This window comes from Lissotriton vulgaris, chromosome 7, assembly GCF_964263255.1.
Source record: "Lissotriton vulgaris chromosome 7, aLisVul1.2, whole genome shotgun sequence".
NCBI classification, from domain to species: Eukaryota; Metazoa; Chordata; class Amphibia; order Caudata; family Salamandridae; genus Lissotriton; species Lissotriton vulgaris.
Genome location: NC_141695.1, coordinates 1,317,164,067 through 1,317,184,035, shown reverse-complemented (window position 1 = coordinate 1,317,184,035; position 19,969 = coordinate 1,317,164,067). Strand labels below are relative to the sequence as shown.

The 19,969-nt window shown below is 45.7% G+C and overlaps 1 protein-coding gene across 2 annotated transcripts in view; it reads right to left on the bottom strand.

The window, feature by feature from the left end:
- Nucleotides 1–19,969, bottom strand: part of LOC147703583 (uncharacterized) — a 1,699,045-nt gene that overhangs the window by 250,059 nt on the left and 1,429,017 nt on the right. For both annotated transcript variants that reach the window (XM_086931923.1, XM_086931924.1), the window contains exon 24: nucleotides 10,284–10,560. In XM_086931923.1, the coding sequence (XP_086788049.1) occupies nucleotides 10,284–10,560 (277 nt within the window). The remainder of the gene's footprint in view (nucleotides 1–10,283; nucleotides 10,561–19,969) is intronic.

The window sequence follows — 19,969 nt, the reverse complement described above, 5'->3', positions numbered from 1 at the left end:
GGACCAGGTGCCTGGATAGTTAGTCCTGAGGAGGGAAGGTGAGTACGTTCTGGCTGGGTTGGAGGGGCCCCTAGGGGCTGATCCCACCTACTCAGAAAATCCAGCCATTACAGACAGTTAATTCAGGATTTATATCCATTAAGGGCACAGGGACAAGGGACACCTGGTTGACCCCGGTGGTCTTATCCGATAGCTCAGTGCCCGTGACAAGGGCCAGCATGGGCTTAAGATGGATTTCGGTTGAAAGGGGACGAGTGTCAGAGTCATTACTCTAAAGTATTTCCCTGTGGTTATTATCGACATTCCCATTCGCTTTCGCTATAGTCGGGGAATGGAGTCAATCCACTCCCTCCAGTCCCGAAAGGGGGGTGAAACAATTGTAGGTGGGAATATGAAGGTTAGGTCGTACAGTCTGATAACGTGGTAGAGCCCGGTAGTTCATAGTGTTTGTCAATGAGGATCGAGGGTAGAAATAAGTTCGGTCATATGGTGTTATGCCACTGTTTCCATTTTTGGGGAACCAGTCAGTAATGTATGTAACTGCGCTATGATCTCTAAAATTAATAATAATTATGTCCCCCTGTATTTCTTTAGGTCTGTGTCCCACCCAGGGGAGTCGCCGTACGTGTAGGATTTCCCCGTTGATGTTTGGGGGGAGAGGTCTATTTTGTCGTAACCAATATACGACTTTGTTCTTTAATTGGTAATAGCCTTCTCTTTTCCCATTCTCTAATTCTGGGACCCCGTGAGTACCACAACGAACGGACTGCCTCCGGTGGCAAATATACTTGTGTCGTTTTCGGCTTCTTCACCCGAGCCAGGTTTTCTCGAGCAGGGGGGTTCGAGGGTCCTCCTAGGGCATGTAATTGCCCTCCTACATTTGCCTCCTTACTGATTGTTGCAGCATTTACCTTCAGCCTTGATGGTTTGGCATTTACTGCGAGTGGGCATTTATTAAGCTGTGGGTTGGTTGACCTAGTTACGTCTGATTCTTTGTGTTCAACCATTTTTGTTAATGAGGCAGTGATTGGGTGTGTCAAACTACTCTTTGATAAATCATTAATTAGCCCAGAGTTTTTTTCAATTGCTAATTCTAGTGACCCCAATTGCTGTGCTATTCTCTTCATCCTCTCCGTGAGGGGCAATAGGAGCGACCGGAGTAAATGTTCGATATTCCCCATTAGGTCATTAGCTGGTGTGTCTATGGTTACGTGTTTCTCAGCTTGGGTAGATCTAGGTGTTACAGTTATATTATTTAAAGCCTTGTTAGTATGATTACCTTGTTTGTTTTGGTGGCTACTCCCCCCTTTCTTCTTCTTTTTGGAGGTGGTCCCTGGGCTAAACTATTCTTCTTACGCTGCTGGTCCACTTTTTGGGGGGGTTTTACCATATATACGGACATCTCCGATAACACTTCCACCTCTAATAGCGAGCTAGTAAGAGAACTTGAAACATTGATGTTTTGCTCGGTGGGCGTTTTAGTTGGGGATGTTCTATTTTAGAAAAGTAGTGGGATGCTTTCATCACTGGATGAATCATTCCCTGCAATATCTGTTTTTTTTGTGATATGTGGGGTAGTAGCTAATTGTATCGATCCCAGTGATGAGCGCTTATTCTTAAGTAGTTCCTCAGACAGACGCCGCTCTGCTATTACAATTTCCTTTTCCAACACTGAGGTAGCCCTAATAATAAAGCTATCTAGTGTTCCTCTAACTGAACCTCCTAGTGTAGAAGGTCTGCCTATAGACGGGCGTGAAGCCATAATGTAAAGCGTTCAAAACTTATATCCAAACAGTATGAGCCTCTTAGTAGATAACGTGCAGGGGATTGCCTAATTCCAAATATTAAAATAGTTACAGGAGATACAAGAGTCAATAATAACAGGCAGTTAGCTTACTTATTTAGTCCAGAAGAGAAATGCGTAAAGCAAAATCGTAGAGACAGGGCCCAGCCCGGCCTCCTTCAGCCCACGACGGGCTCAGACGGGCCCGTCCTTGGCCTGGGCTTCACCCGGCACGCCCCGCGCCCGTCCCGCGTCACGGGAGGGATCCGTGCTTTTCATACGCCTCCGGGCTGGAGGTGTAGGTGGCGGCGCAAAGGCTCTTGGGGGATGTAACCCCCCCCTCTCGGCGGCCGCGACGCGAGATGTTATGGCGTCACTGGCGGCAGGAGGAGACCTCGGCAGATGTCAGGAGCCCACAGCGAACAGGCAACAGAGCAGCAAAGAGCCCAGGCGAATGTCAGGAGCCGGTCAATGTTTCCAGCAAAGGAGCACCAAAGGTATGCAGGCGTTTAGAGCAGAGGTTTCCCACTCTGCCGTGAGGGTCCGCGCTTTTTATGCGCCTCCGGGCGCCAGGTGTAGGTGGCGGAGCAAAGGCTCTTGGGGGCTGTAGTCCCCCCCTCTCGGCGGCCGCAACGCGAGATGTTATGGCGTCATTGGCGGCAGGGGGAGACCTGGGCAGATGTCAGGAGCCCACAGCGAACATGCAACAGAGCAGCAAAGAGCCCGGGCGAATGCCAGGAGCCGGTCAATGTTTCCAGCAAAGGAGCACCAAATGTATGCGGGCGTTTAAAGTAGAGGTTTCCCACTCTGCCGTGAGGGTCCGTGCTTTTTATGCGCCTCCGGGCGCCAGGTGTAGGTGGCGCCGCAAAGGCTCTTGGGGGCTGTAGTCCCCCCCCTCTCGGGCCGCGACGCGAGATGTTATGGCGTCACTGGCGGCAGGGGGAGACCTGGGCAGATGCCAGGAGCCCACAGCGAACAGGCAACAGAGCAGCAAAGAGCCCGGGCGAATGTCAGGAGCCGGTCAATGTTTCCAGCAAAGGAGCACCAAAGGTATGCGGGCGTTTAGAGCAGAGGTTTCCCCTGACTACATATCTATTGGCAATACCAGACAAACCTGGTTGGACTGAAAACACTGGAAGTGGAACAACGGAGCCCCAAAGAAAATGAGTATGTTGTGCAGTTATTGTCAATGTATAATTGTATATATTCATGTCATGAACAGGGGATGTGGGTCCTGATGATGTTCCTTTTTGCATATGTTTTACCTCATCACTGTGAGTCACTTTGTAGTGCGTAAAAACAAATAAAAAAAATAAAAAGTAGAGGAGGCATGGCTCAGGGAAGAATGCCTGAGAAAATGAATGAGGAAGAAAATGTTGGGGAAGTTGAGGATAATGTCCTTGAGGCTCGGTCTGTGGAGTTTAGGTGGGTAATGGCAGGCAAGGGTATTTCTCAGACAAGAGAGCAAGGCAATGCTGCAATAGGGAGGGCAAGGTAAATGGGTATGGGTACCAGATGACAGCGTTTTACTTGCGATAGTTGAACCTAGAGGCTGCAGTAATAGGTAAGTAAAGGAACTGAACAGGTATGGCTGAGCATAAGAGGTAGAGCAGCATTAAACCGGGAGAGTTCAGCCTGCCTCAGTTGCACCAGCCAGAAGTGAGAGCACAATCCATTTGTGGCTGGCCTGGAGACAGAGATGTACCTAACTATGGAGCTGCCGGTAACAATGAGTGCAGACTCCCTGGATGAAGGTATATCACTGTGGCATGCATAGTTTGGTGATGGTGGTGTAGGGGGATGCTGAGCCGCCATCTGCAAGCAGAGCAGAGGCAGTGTTAGAGAGTTTTTTGAGGAAGAGGAAATGTTGGATTATGGGCATATATATGTAGAGGAGTTGGAATAAAGTGAGGTTGCTGAGAGAGGTGTGGATGGTATGTCAGGAGAATGGCATTGGTGGTCAGATGACATTACTGGCAAGGGAGGGCATCAGAGTAACAAAAAAAAATTGGTGCCTTGCAGGATCAAAGAACAGAAACACCAGCTCAGAGCACGAGAAGCAAAGTGTCAAACACAAAGAAGTTTCCAGCCGGTTAGTCTGCAGTTCCCAGCTGGTAAATGTAACGTGAAGTTGGTGAGATCAGTAGGTGTTGAAGGAGAGGTAAGTGTTTTGTTGGTACAGGAGCACAATTGTGCAAAGGCAGGTATGTGGTGTGCCAAGCGATACAAAAGGTTGTGGGGAACTGTAGCTTGATCAGAGCAATCTGGCGACATTTCACTTCCTCCCTCCCCCAAATAAGATGGGCATCATGCTATTCACCTTGTTAAAGAGGGCTTTGGAGAGACAAATTGGGAAGGTGCCAAAATAGTAAAGAAAACCTGGCCGAAAAATCTTCTTTGATAATGCGACCCTATCCATCACAGGCAGCCGGACGGTCATCCACGAAGGTATGTATTGGTGCAATAAAGCAAGCGTCGTTCTAATGATGCTCTCAAACAATTCTGTATTGCTGTGGTAAGCATTCATTCTAAGGTATTGGAACTTAAACGGTTCTCAGCCGAGAGTATGACCTATTTCTGGTGTATGTGCCACATCATGGCGGGGAAGCATTCAATTTGTCCCAGCTTACACAGAGACCGGAGTAGTGCCCAAATTCCTCTAGCACCCTAAAAGCCCCCTCCATATCTGTGCACTCAATCGGCAAGTAGGTTAGGAGGTCTTCTGCATAAAGCGAGATATAAAGGGGTGGGCCATTAATCTGAAGTCCTCAAAAATGTTTGTTCCTCATGAAGCATGAGGTCCAGTGGCTCCTTGGGCATGGCAAAAAGCACAGGCGAGAGATGGTAAACCTGTTTTGCGCTCCTCTCTATCTAGCCTAGTACTTAAGTACTCAGATGACAGCACCCGTATTTACACAAGCCAGCTGTGCTGTGTATAGCAGGTGCGTCCAGTCAAATAATCCACTTCCTAGCACCATACTGGCCATCGTGACATATAGAATGTCCCATCTGAAAGAATCACAGGCCTTCTCCAGCGCAAGGGCCTTCGGATAATCAATGAGTGAAATATGCAGTAAGTGAACTTGTCGGATGCAAGGTACCGTGCTGAGTTTAGGTATAAAGCCCGATTGATCCTCGTGAACAAGGCTACCTAGATGGGGGAGGAATATATTAACCAAGATTTTATTCAGTACCTTATAATCTACATCAAGAATAGAAAGAGGACTATTGGAGATTACTCATTCTCAGCCCTTATCCTTCTTCGAAAGAGGATCAAGTAAGGCCTACTGTAGTGTCAAAGGGAGACAGCCAAAGGTCTTAGGTGCATTTAAGAATCCGGTAAAGATAGGTGTCAGTAAATGAACGTAGGTCAAGTAGAAAACGATGGGCAGACCTTCTGTTCTAGGTATATAACCCCCCGCCAATATCTTAATGGCCCATTCACTTCTTGGAACATTACCTATCGTCTCAGGGAAGTCACCACTGCAGCGGGTAGTCTATTCGTCCAAGCAGCAGTTACTTGGTCATGAGGGGCATGAGTGTGGGGATCTCCAAGATGAGGATAGTTAGGTACAGTAAGCTAAAAAAAACATCAATAGCAGTTAGTGTATACCCTAAACAGTTGTTGGTATCATGCCTCTGGAGGATATGGAAACTTTGTGTCAGGGTTGGCCTGATAAGCCAATAAACTCCCAGACTTGTCACACTCGTCATATGCCTTGATGATGCAGGCAAGGGAACTATACATTTTGAGCCAATCTATCAATGAAAGGAGTTTTTCCCTTTCTATTCACAGACAGTCTGAGGGCTGGGAGGGCCACTCATCAGCAGTTCCAGATCTGTTAAGAGGTCCTGCTGGCGGGTTGTCTTAGCATGCAATTGGACTTTGAATCCTTCAAATTTGGCAATGCAATGTCCCTGCATAACCAGCCTAAATGTCTCCTACTGAACTAGGGGGAGGAGGCCCTACCCTTGTTCTCTGTAAAATAGTTAAGGCTTGCATCCCCCAAGTCTGATTTAAAGACTGGGTTGTCCAGGGCAGCAATGTTTAGCTTCCAGTTTGGGATGCAGGACCTAGCAATATCCCAAGTGCACATCAGTATGAAGGCATTATGGTCGGACTTGGCTTTCTCAAGGTATTCGGTTTAAGTCACACGTCACACATTTGTGCAGTTCATAGGAACGTATTGGAAACGGACAGATAAGTCACACATACAGTAATAGTAGGAGTATGTAGTGCCCCACAGGATGTGGGCTCACAGGAATCAATGAACCCCCACTCTGCTATCCAACAGCATAAGAGACAAGCCCTCCTATGTATGAGAGACCGTTTTGGGGGTATCACCCCTGGATGCTTGTTTCCAGTCCAAGGAGGACCTGGTCTGGCAGTTTGGGCTGGACTGTTTCCATGGGGAACAGAGTCAAGACTGATTTGCATATGGCTGGGTCTAAACTGGAATGTCATAGGAAGCAAGCAAACAATGAATTTAGGCCCCGATTTCTCAACTGGGGTGATTGTTTGACACTGTTCATCATTCTGTCCATCAATTGTTCTTTTTGCAGATAGCAGCACCTGGCCAGGAGTCTGAGCAGCACTCATCAGAGCTCTTATGACAGCACTTGGTCAGTAGTTTCCACAGTGAGTGCTCAAGTACAGAGAGACTTTGCTGCACAGTTTCCTCTGTGCTCTTATGACTACCCTCAGCCAGCAGTCTCACCAAAGCACATGGAGAAAGCCACTGGGTAGTAATCTCCTTAGAGATGCCATGGCAGCTCTCGGTCAACAGTCTTAAAACAGCTCATACAGCAGGGCTCAGCCAGCAGTCTTGCTAGAGAGAGCTCCTATGGAATCATTCACCTGCTGTCTCACAAGCGCTTCTATGGCAGCACTGGGTCACCAATCTCACTTGGCTCATAGCAGCACATGGCGTGCAGCCTTGCTAGTGCCCCTATGGTTGCACATCGCCAGCAGAATCAGCAGTGAGGACTCGTGTGCAGACTCACCACGGCTCCCTTTACAGACTTCTTAGTTGGTACTCCCACTAGTGAGTGCATTTGCAGACAGCACTTGGTGGTACTTCTCTGAGTACAATGTATGCAGGTCCATGCATATGTGTCTCTAAGCATGCATCCGTGTTTGTCCATCTTTGTTTGCTTGCAGGTATATGTGTGTGCAGGTATATGTGTGTGAAAGTGCAGTTTTCCTCCAGAAGTCAGCACTTTTATGGTCTGGCAGTTTTCAGCAGAAGAATAAATCCTGCCCTCTACTTTAAAACAGCTGGTTTCTGTTTGCTAGTGAAAATAAAAAGTGTTACAATACTTTTATGTGATGCTATCTTATGGAGATTTGTAGAGCCCACTATCCCCTTGGAGGGTATTCTGGTGCTGAGCAGGTGTGAGTTTGAACACAGTGATTTTCTAAAATGTTGGAATATCTTGCTGACCTAGTTTGATGTTCACCCCTAGGCTCCTTTACCTGCAATACATGGGACATCTTCATACTGTTGGAGACAAATCCCGACTGTCTCTTCATCAGGCATCATCTTGTGTTCATAAGGTGCGAATTCCAGATCTTACTTCTAGGGGATTAGTTATCAATAGTGTTGCAGGTAAAGTAGCTCCAGGGCCCAGAGTTCTATGGGCCCAACACTCCCCAATTATAGCTGTTTCTTAGTTGAGAAGGCTATATTTCCTTTCTTTGCATTAGGGCCCATGGCACCCTTACTACGCATCCAGTTCTTTCCTTGGCCATTCCATCCACACACTAGGAGTTCTGGCTGCCCGCTTCATAACCCTTCCAGTCCATTCCCAGGCAAAGAGTTCTGGCCACCACCTCCTCAGCCCTTCCATCCACAGGCGAAGAGTTCTTGCTGCCCCTTACTCATCTCTTCTGTATATGGGTGAAGAATCCAGGCTGCTGCCTCCTCATCTCTTCAATCCACAGGTGAAAAGCTCTAGCTGGCCCCTCCTCAGCCCTTCATTCCACAGGCAAAGAGCTCTGGCTTCCCCTTCCTCAGCTGCTCTGTTTATTAGCGAAGAGTTCTGGCTGCCCCTTCCTCAGCCCTTCCATCCACAGGTGAACATCTCTACCTGCCCCCTCCTCAGCCCTCAGACGAAGAGGTCTGGCTACCACCTCATCAGCCCTACCATCCACATACGAAGAATTTTAGCTGTCTTCTCCTCAGCCCTGCTGCACGTGAGCAACGAATACCGCCTATTCCTATTTGAGGTCTTTCGTCCACGGGTACTGAATGAATGCTGCCCCATGATCGCCATTCATAGTAAGTCTTTGTACATATGGTGTCTGTATAAAGCTTCTTGTCACTTGTAGGTAACCAATTAATAACCACAGCTGGCCAATCAATCAATCAGGTTTCTTATCAAGCATGACTACTCACCCATGAGGGTCTTAACGCGTTGAGAAGGCGAGTGGTACATATTACAGACAGAAATTCGTTGTCATGTCTCTGAATTTGTGAGCAGGACTTACAGAACAAAGGCAGAGAGGAGCGACATTGCGGAAGGTCTTGCTGTGGCAGAGTGGTGGCACAGTAGCCTTGTTCATAGGACATGCAGCAGAAGGACAAGAGCCACAACTTAGAACCCCCTCTTCTACCTCTAGAGGAGCTGCCTGAACTCTACCCACCACACCGGTCCACCATCATTCCTCACTCACTCACTCAAGGCTCTTGATAGGTTCTGGAGGCAGATGATACCCTAACTCTGGAGCTTCACTTGGCTTTACAAACTACAGACAGTAGAACATTTTAAAGTTCATGACATCACTCCCCTCTGCCGTGTACTACCTATGTCAAATCCTGGCTGCCAGGTTCTCATCAAAATGGCTTAAAGCTTCTTTCCCTTAAGGGTGCAGTGGCATAATGAAGGAGGCATCCACCCTGCTTATAGCAACTGGCACCATGGGGCATTCCTCTGTGGATGAGAGAGAAGGGGTAGTTCTAGCTGCTCCAAGGAGCAAACTCATGTCCGGCTAATGGGAGGGCATTTTGGAGCTGCCAAAATTATAACAAGCATTTTCAAAGCCACAGAGTCTTTCTTATAACTGAAAGTGACAAATCCACTCATTCGTGATCTCCATCACTGATCAATATGCTCAGTCACTTATGCTTGAACTCAAACAACAGTTCATCCACTCATTAACTTACTCTTACATTCACCACCTAGCCATTCATAATACTACATAAAAACACTAACTCCTCAATCATTGAAGAGGCACTTTCAGTTAAAGCCAAGCCTGTTCTCTTGGCAATTCCTGTTACTTCATGCCACCTCATTCTAAGGAACAAACCGGCACATGCATCAAAGCTTTTTGCGATCGCAAACGGTGCATTTTGCAAAAATCGTCCATTTGCAATCGCAAAATTAGCTTTCGCGATGCATCAAGGGTCAAGGCCCTCGCAATTTGAGAATTCTCAATTAATTGCGAGTTCTCAAACTGCGTTTGCATTTAAGGAATCGCATTTTGCGATTCCTTAAATGCAATGCAAGAACCATTTTGAAGTAGTGATTTCGCTACTAGGGGGCGCAAATTACCATGAAGTTGAACTTCATAGTAATTTGCAAAAACTTTGAAAAATGCACTAAAGTGCATTTTTCAAAGTTGTAGGTAACACACACATGTCCTTGGGACATGTGTGTGCGCAACATTTGTGCACAGATCAATTTCAGGGGTGTAACATGGTGTCCTTTTGACACCCTTGCACCCTTGAAATTGCATGCGCAATTTGCGAGTACCGATTGGTACTCGCAATTTGCGCATGCAATTTCCCATTCATTCCTATGGGCCTGTAGGCCCATAGGAATGAATAGGAAGCCATTCCTTATTTGCGACTCTCAATTTGCGACTCGCAAATAAGGAATGTGTAGGAATCGCTATTTTTATAGCGATTCGTACATGCATAGGCTTTTGCGAGTTCCTTAACTGCGATTCCTTAATAATCGCAATTAAGAACTCGCAAAATCCAACCTTGATGCATGTTCCTGAAAGTATTTTGTATCTAAATGTTTTTGAGTTTTGTGAATCTTTGTTAATTAAGAAGTCCTAGCCTTTCAATGCTGTAGCACAAAGTGAGATATTATATAAAGCAATCATGCTGTACTCTATTTTGCTCTCAAAATATTTACTAGTCTTCAATCCATCAAGTACAAACCTGCTCCTCAGCATGTCACACATCCTCCAAATCTAATGCACCGTTTGGAATGCAATTAACTCTCCTCTGTGTATCGATTTCAGAGTCCTCGAAGATTGAGAAGATGGAATCTAAACTTCCCTCTTTTTACTTGAAGCCTTGAGGTGAACGGTGGGTGGAGTTGGAGGCTTACACTAGTATGGCGGACACAAGGCCTCAGGTTTATCTCCTATGTAGTGAGCGCTGGGCAAGAAAAGTCCGTCGCACACTCACTGTATTCAAAAGTGTTCAGTGAAGTTTCAACAAAAAGCTCTTTCCCCTCAGCGTCCATCATTATAATGCAGACTTACCTCTCGACTGGGAAATGTTTTGGGCGGTCGTCTGCGGGGGTGGCACGGTGCTGTTGGTCTGCAGGGGTGCCACGGTGCTGAAGGTTGGCTGGGATGAGCCGTTTATCACTACTGAGCCAACTCCGGGTACGTATTGCCTGATCCAGTCCTCGTAGACACTTGTGCGGGTGTACACACCGGGATAGTTAGGCCGGGCACAGCCTTCGCCCCAGCTCACGATTCCCGCCAGGAGCCACGTGCTTCCGAACTTGCACACCATAGGCCCTCCCGAGTCACCCTGCAATGCAAATAAAACATTACATTTTCTTAACTGGTCATTAATTAGTATGCCCGGTGAACAACCTTTACAACGCAACTTTTACCACGCAGTGCCTTTACGACGCAACTTTTACAACGCAAATCATTACAACGCATTGCGCTGGGGGGCGCTCTAGGATAGGGAATAGATTTAATTTACTATCGAACACCTTCCCTAGTGTCCACGGGGACTGGAGTTGGAATAGTAAATTCAATAATTCACTATCCAACACCCAAAAGCACTATGCGTTGTAATGGTATGCGATGTAAAAACCGCGTTGTAAAGGCATGCGTTGTAATGTCATACATCCAGTATGCCCTAATCTAGAGTGGGTCATTGTAAATTACCGACATAATTAGTTCATTGTATTCGAGGTACTTTCTGGAACATGTAAAAAGCTGGCAAATTCCGTTCAGGTCCTTTGGCCTTCGCATCACTTAAAAGGCAATCAGGCCACTCAGAAAGTTCACTCGAAAAGAACAATGGACTCGACGTGCCATACATTGTTACCAAAGTGTGGAGTTTTCATAATTTTGATCCAGCTATCAGTACATAACGAAGCCAATATATCACCAGGACAGTTTAAGGGCACCAAGGGAGATCAATACCTGTTAACCTTTTTTATATGAGTGAAAATAAAATATGCAATTCATGATTTTATTATGTAATATATCCACTGTTATTCTCAAACAAAGGAATTCATTTAAAAATTATACAGCAATTTTGTTAACTACGTTGTTCTTTCAGAACATATTTTTCAAAAGTTCATGATAATCCTTTCCAGGTTTATGTTCAGCTGTTGGCCACAATGCAATATGTGAACGGGTCGACGTCACACCCTTACCAGGTCTCTGTTGGTGATAATTCCATGGGGTCTGGTGGTGTACCTTGTTTTGTAGCAGAAAGGATGTGGTGAGGGAATTATTCGCTACAGTTGGACGGAGTATTGGCCGCCACTGGAGCCGCATTGTTCTAGGAGTTCAAGCGTTGGCTACACTCCACAGTAGGATGCTGTTGCCCCATGATTTATTATGCACCACTATAGAGTAACACTGCTCGGACCCCAAATGGCCCATGGAACCCTTGCACTATTTCCTCCCTGGGAGACTGGTCATGATGCTAAGAGAAAAGTCCTGCTCCCCACAAGTCACATGAGTACAATGGGGCAGATCTACAGGAAACTAACTCAGCGCGGTGCCGCAAGTAATTTTGCTGCGCTGCGCCGCGTTTGTTTTGAAGCACAGGGATTCAACATTTTTACAACAATATGGCGCACAAACTGCTGCCATGCGCCGGCACCCTTGCACCATGGTCCAAGGATGCCTGCGTCGTGGGGAGATTGTTTTTGCGTAGGGAGGAGCACCTTCCTGCACAAAAACAATCAATTGAGGTGATTTCCTCCTCCAATGTGTGCTGCAGAATGCAGCACACATTGAAATAGGATAAAATCGAGGAGATTGGAAAACATTTCTTCTCGTTGCACCTGGCTAGGGTGGCATAGCATTCTGACGCATTTCCAGATTTATGATTTCTTTTAAATCAGTGGACATGGGTGTTGCTTGGGAACACCCACAGCAACACCCATGTCACACCCCTAACATCCAAAGTGTTGCATGAACAGGGGCTATATTTACAAACACAGGTTAAGTCACGCAGGGTGACTTAACCTGTGCTTGTAAATATCATTCAGCAAGCTGCGTCACAGGTGTGTCATGCAACGTGATGCACCGGCGGCGCAAGGGGCTAGTAAATCTGCCCCCGTGTTACTTATAAAAGCTCTTTACTGGGAGGCATTACAACGGGGCTGAGACAGAGAAATTCCTGATGGAAGAGTATAATGTAACAAATCTGTAAAGGAAGAGATTGAAAATAAGAAGTCACTACTAGTTGTCTCATTCCAATAAGTCAGTGCTTCCCGACTTGTGGGTTGTGACTCACCGGTGGCCAAACTTCATGCAATAAATAAAGATCCCTTTAAATTCTGTGCTCATCTTGTCACATTTGCTGCACTTCAAATACAGAAGGTAAATGTCAGGCTATGTCTTCAGATTCACATTTTCATATTTACAATACTTTATTTAGACAATCAAGTCCATTAAATCGCCAACAAGATAATTGAAAAAGATATACAAATAGATGAAATAAAAAAATTAGCAAAAGAACATCAGTATACATACAATATGAAATGCAAGTGGCTTTTGCCATGGACATGAATATCATAAATCAAACTTCAGAGTAACATTTTATTTTTTAAAACCATACAACAATTTTTTCCTAGCATCTTTAAGGCTAAATAAAGGGATGTGGTGTTTTCAGAACAAGCAATCAGGTCGGGTTAACCCTAAATTGTAAGCTAATGTAATAGGTTGTAAAGTGCTGTGCTCTAAAAAGATAAAGTGCTGGATCTGATATGACCCGGATATGGTAAGGAGTAAGATGCTGTGCTACACAGGGATGAAATGCTGGAACAGATACAAACCTTACAATGAAAAAGTGTTTCACAATTTGTAAGATTTCACTAAACTAAAGGGGCTGTAGAATGTCAGAACTAACTCTAGAGACATAAAAATCTATCACAATAAAACAGACATACTCATTAAGGGCCTATTTACAAAGTTACAATCTCAGGACCGACCAACCTCCTGTTGGCGGTCCCGACACCGCAATTACAATGCAACTGAACATGGAGGGGTCGCATACTCCCATTTGTCTGTGGAAGCTTGTGCTTTGGCCGTAAACCAGCCACAGCACAAGATCCCATAGATAAATGGGAAATCTGTTCATCCCTGCACCGCGTGGCAGGCACCTCAGGGTGCCTGCCACATGGTCCAGGGATTAACAGGGTCGATTTGGCTGAAACATGTAGACCTGGTTCATCTGTCACATGCAGTAACTATCTTTCTATACTGCAGGTGCTCTGTTTTTAATACTAACACGAGGAGTGAGCCAATAAAGTTTTTTCCACTCCTAGTAGTTAGTTTTAGCATCACATTCCCAACACTTTGAGATGTTATTCTCTGCACTGCGCCCATTACCCAACTTGTTTAATGTTTCACATCTCGAGGATTTTACCATATCCTTCGTAGAGTAGGAGTCTTAAAACATCCCTGAGCTCCTCCCTCACAGGGAGGGGGTTGTAGCCCTTGGCGGGGCTAGGAGTCTCTGCCAAGAGGAGAATACCAGATGATGAAGCATGCCACCTCAGTGGGTGATGGGATTTCGTCCTAATTAAAGGACTCCTCCACTAGTGACAAGATATCTCTGCTGTTGTCTTCTCTGGTGCTATTCTAGCACTCTAGACCCGAGGATTCTTTGTGTTTTGCATTAACAGGTGAGCAGCACCATATGTGCCTCCTCAGCCCCCAACCAGAGGCCACAGGGTGAAGGGGGCCCTGCTAGGGACCCCCAATGTCGCTTTCCAACAGGCTTTCCATGTCGGTAAGCCTGACATGGAAAGCCTGTTGGAAACCGACATCTTAATCCGTAGGGATTATGGGCAGGCATTCGACTGGACGACAGGCTCTGGACGGACTCCTTGAGCCCATCGAAATCCAGCCGTAATGACTGGCGGTTTTCACTTTCCACCACCTGCATCGTAATGCAAATCTCATCGTAATTAGGCCCTAAGTGTGCTACCATGAACATATCTGAAGCGTTATTTTCCATGTGGCGGCAGGATAGTGAGGCTATGTCATTGAATTGAGTATACCCAAAAATGAATTCAGGAGTGGAAGTGGAAATAATTTATCCGGCAACCTCTTATGCGTTTTGTCTGTTTAAAGATTCTATATGGAAAACCAAGCTTTGAGCACTAGTTGTATTCACTAGCAAGGACAGGGACGCAGAACTTTGTCACACTTAGGGGCCGATTATGATGGCGGACGGACCTGAGTCCGTCTGCCACCATAGAGTAGGAGGGACCGTCGGCACGGGCTGCAGCGGTCCCTCCGTGCAGATTAGGATGTGACCGCCAGGGTGGCGGTCACATCCTCAATCTTTAACATTGCGGTGGGTGCAGCTTCAAGCTGCACCCGCCCCAATGTTAAACATGCATGCACAGCATTTGCGTGCACAAAGCAGCAGGCACCGCGCGGTGCCTGCTGCATTGTACACACAAATGCAGGGGGGTACCATAGGTACCCCCCATGTGCACCCCCAACCCCCCTTCACCCAGGGGGCCCGCAACAGGCCCCCGAAGTTAAGCTCCGTATGCTTTTCCACGGCGGAAAAGCCGCTGTGGAAAAGCATACTTTGTACTCCATCCTAATATGAATGGCGGTGTCTGATAGACGCCGCCAGCCATGTTAATGCTTTTCTGCCACGGACGGAAGGCGACCGCGGCGGAAAAGCGGAGGACAGATTGTAAGACCCACCAGCCATCCTAATTTGGTGGTGGGTCTTTCAAGCCTCCGCAGCGGATTTCCCGCATCCTCCAGGCTGGCGGTGGCTTCCGCCGGCCCGGTGGATGCGGGAAATCCGGCATCATAATCGGCCCCTAAATCTGGCATGCTTGGAAAACAAAAACTAGCCTTTATACAGTGAACGGTAACTAATCCTTGTATTCCTGATGGCGACAGGTTAGGTAAGGTGCCGCCTTGCCATAATAATTGTCCAAAGTTGATTTCGAATAAAGTCAAGATAAAAATAACAACCTTCCCCCTAGCTACCGTACAGCTTTATTCACACATGATCCTTTGTTCTGTCAGATAAATTACTGTTTATGTTTTTTTTACCATGGGGATTGGTGTTTACAAACTCCTCTTACTTTGCAGTTAGAGAAAGAAAAGTAAAATGAATTACGTGCTAATTTTGCTGAAGTACAGTGGTTGTGAATGGAAAGGCTGTCATTGTTATGCTACACACAACAACATGTAATTACCTGTAACAAACTGCATGCATTCAGCAGTTAGGAAAGCAAAAAGGAAGCACTTTTGTTTTGCAACTCTGAAGAGTGATGGAAACAAAATTTTTAAGAAGATCAAAACTAACGAAGAGTCTTTACTTGGTGATGCACAAATGATAATATTGACAGAATCCTGATTCCCAAAATTATCATTCACACACCACATAGTTTTATCAGTAAAACTATCTCTGTGCAAATTTAGTGGCTATTTTCATGGAAAGTGTGCTGTCTGAAAATGAGAGTGGCTACCACACAATGCTTTAGTTACACTAAAAAATTGCCTGACTCATGTCCATTAAAGCTAGGTAGGTGGCGAAAGCTGGCTGTTCTAAAAACGTGGTCATGGTTCTAAAAAGGTTGGGAAGCACTGCAATAGGTGGCGTTCATCGGGGGTCACTCGGACATGATCAAGGGGCTGGTGTTTTTGCCTGAAGGGTGGAGGGCAAACTTAAGGAGGGACCTGGGTTTTCTCCTTGCCCTGTATTACACCCCAGTCCATCAGTGGTTGAGGGTGCAGGGGTTGATATCTGCGGCGAGCAATATGCTACCCTGGGCTCATCTTCATCTGTACCTCTTGGTGAACCATCTCTTGTCCCACTGGTCACCTTGTTCCTTGGATTACGATCTGCCACTGGTGGTTTCTTCACTGATTCGGGCCGATCTGGGTTGGTGGATTCTAATCCCGCCAAGGGTCTCCCCTTTCTTGTGTCCCCTTCCCGGGTGGTTACGACCGATGCCAGCATGTTGGGATGTGGGGAAAAGTTGGATTCCCGGTCTGTGAAGGGTCGATGAGATTCCCTGCAGGTGGGTTGCACATCCAACTTCGAGGAACAGAAGGCCATTGATTGGGCTTGTCTGGAGTTTGCCTTAGCCATTCGGGGACACCATGTTCTGGTCCGGACAGACAATTAGGTGGTTATGGCTACCACAATCACCATGGGAGTTGCAGGGTTCCCTCTCTTTGGCTCCTTGCACAGACGTATCTATCCTGGGCAGCGGTGATGGTGTTGTCACTCAGGGAGGTCTATCTCAAAGTGAATCGGAACTGCATGGTGGATCACCTGAGCAGGGCGTTTCCTCCAAAGGCTTCCATTTCCAGTAGTGTGGCTCACTGGTTAGAGGCGGCAGACCCGAGAGCAGAGGACGGCCCGGGACCATGGTTCGATTCCCGGCGCGGCAGGTTTCTGGACCAGGGTCAGCGGACTCGATAATTCTCTCGCCTCGGTGCCCACTCTGATCAGCGATCACACTCGGCAACTCTGGGCATTAGCTTGCCTCATCTTCACTAATGGCCCCACCAGACCGCCGGGGATGCCTGGTCTCACCCTGGAGATACCTATTAAGGGACCATCTCTCAGGGAAGCCAGGAAGGGTTTCGCAGCGGTCGAAGCGCCTTGGGACCCTACGGGTAAGTAGTGCGCTATATAAATGCCAATACATTTACATTTACATTTACATTTCCCTGAAGAGGGCAGTGTTGCAATTGTTGCAGGTACCGTTTGGGTGCCCGATGGTGGATTTGTTTGCAGACAATGATCACCTGCCCCGCATCTGCGCACTCCTGCCTTGCCTGGAGGCGTGGCGGGTGGATGCAATGGCATTCCGTTAGTTGGGCTCCCTGCTTTACCCATTTCCTCCGATCCCTTTGATTGCGCTAATTCTGTGCAAGATTCGCATGGACAGGGCATGTGTTCTGTTGGTGGTACCCGGATGGGTTTGCCTCCCTTGGTTTACTTTGCTGAAAGAACGGCAGTCAGGGAGTGCTGGGGGGCGATCCTGAATCTTCCTTACTCATTGCGAGGCCCTCCTCTTCCTGTGCAGGTTTTGCGTTGTCTTCATCTTCAGGCCTGGCTCTTGAGAGGATGAGGCTTCTGTCTTGGAGTTGGTCCCTGGTGGTGGTGATGGAGTTGCTTCAGGGCTTCTGTCTTATTCTCGCCATGGGGCTCCTACTCTCGCTGGTGTGTTTCTAAGGGCATGGACTCTGTTTCTGTGGATACTATGAGGATGCTGGATTTCCTGTCGAATGGCTTTGCCTTGGGCCTTGCCCCTTCTAGTCTTTGGGATCAGTGAGCAGACTCGTGGGCGTTCCGCAGTCCTCAGTTGGACAATTTGGATCCTTTTGTGGCCAGGTTACTTCAGAGTTGTTTTCTGCAACGTCCTAGAGCAATTTGTCTTGGGCCTTCCTGGGATCTTCCATTGGGGTTGCGGGCCCATGAGGAGGTTGCGTTTGAGCCCCTGAGGTCCATGGACGTCAAGTTACTCACCATGAAGGTGGAATTTTTGGTGGCCATCGTGTCTGCTGGTCAGATTGGGAAGCTGTGGTCTTCTATGCGCTCTCTCCTGTTTTTGCAGGTCGTGCCGGACCGTATTGTGTTGCGCTCAGATCCTAAGTTTCTGCCCAAGGTCCTTTCGGTTGTCAACCATTCCTGGGAAGTTATTTTGCTTACTTTCTCTGATCTTTGAGTCCAGGGTGAATTCTGCTATCTCGCTGGTGGATGTCTGGCAGGGGGTGCTGATGTATTTGGAATGGACTTTGCCCTTTTGCTGCTGTGATAACGTGTTAGTCCCTTTTAGTCCTGTTCGTTCTGGTCATAAACCTTCTCTCTCCACCCTGAATAGGCGGACTAAGCAGATGATCTTGCTGGCATATGGTGCCCAGGGTTCTGAGGTGACTGCTAGGGCTCAGGGTCGGTCTACCCGGGGTATTTCTGTCTCCTGGGCCTCTTTCAATGGGGTCTCTACTGAGAATATCTATAGGGCCACTACCTGGTCCTTCCCGCACATGTTCATGGATCACTACCGGCTGGTGTTGGGTGGTCCTTCAGTGGGAGGTTTTGCTGAGGCAGTTTTTGGGGAAGGTTTTTGCGGTTCTTGATAGTCACGCTTTCTGTGGGCTTCTCCTTGGTTGTTTTCCATCTGTGTTACTTTTTGGATTAAACCTGCTGTTTTATATAATCCCATTGTCTGTGATTTCATGTGAGATTTCCATGAAGTCGTTGGGCTTGGGTATATTCTCACTTCGTAATTCCGGTGGCGATGAAGACTTACAAGGAGGTGATACCCCGGTTACTTATCAGTAATCTTCATTTACCCGAGTACTTTCTTTCGCACCACATGAGTTCCCATCCCTCCCTCCCTGTGGTTCACTGATGGAATATCGATGACAAAAACATTGATGTTAAAAATATCAAAAACAATATTTAGAATACAAACATATCGACTCCCATACCTACACAGGTAAGTACAAAAATATTGAATAAAAGATATCGATGTCATAAATATTGATTTAAATATATATATATATCAAATTAAATAATATATATTAAATATTAATCAATTTAATATACATTTTAACAAAATATAACAAATAAACGTAATTAAAAAAATAAACACACAAACATAATAATTTATACGTATATATTTACTTCAAAATAATAAATAAACTATTATCTTTAATTCATGGTAAAACCTTAAAATTGTATAACAATAAAATATATAAATAAATATCAATAATTTAAAATATAAAAATAAAACATTCTACAATAATTTAAGACATTTAACTATTAAAAAAAATCAAACCTACATTTTCCAATACAATCAGTAAAACAGTAGGGAAAGTGTTAAAAAGCAAAATAATTACATTTAATATTCCAACTCCAGTGAATGTGAAAGTGCTGTAAAGCACGGGGGTAAAAATGACTTTTCCCACTACAGTACAACAGCAGGGAAAGTATTGGTTAGTGGAGGAGCAAAAATTACTTTTCCCACTCAAAGATTGCAACGGTAGAGAAAGTGTTGGATAGCGGAGGGGGAAAAATGACTATTCGCACTCCAAACAGTGCAACAGGAGAGAAAGTGTTGGATAACCGAAGGGTAAAAATTAGTATTCCCACTCTAGTGAGCGCAACAGTTGGGAAAATGTTGGCTAGCGGAGGGTAAAAAGTTACTATTCCTACTCCAGTGAATGATGCAGTAGAGAAAATGTTGGATTGATGAGAGGTAAAAATCATTATTCCCACTCCAGTGAATGCAACTGTAGAGAAAATGATGGATAGAGGAGGGGTAGAAATGACTATTTCCACTCCAGTGAGTGCAGCAGTAGAGAAAGTGTTGTATAGCGGAGGGGTAAAATTTTCTATTTCCACTCCAATGAGTTCAACAGTAGGGAAAGTGTTGGATAGTGAAGAGACAAAATTACTATTCAAACTCAACATTTAAAACAAAAATAAAAACAATAGAAATTATAAAAATCATTGAAAAAAATAATAATATTTAGAAATGAAAAATCAAATATATTAAATATATAAAACTAAAAACATCTTATAATATTAACAACATATAAAACACTACAAATAAGATATAATATAAAATAATAAACAGATTTATAAAAATACAATTATTTTAAACCAGATAATATTTACAAACAAATAAACCAATTAATACACAAATGTATTTCCTACCCCATAACACCATACCAATAACAAA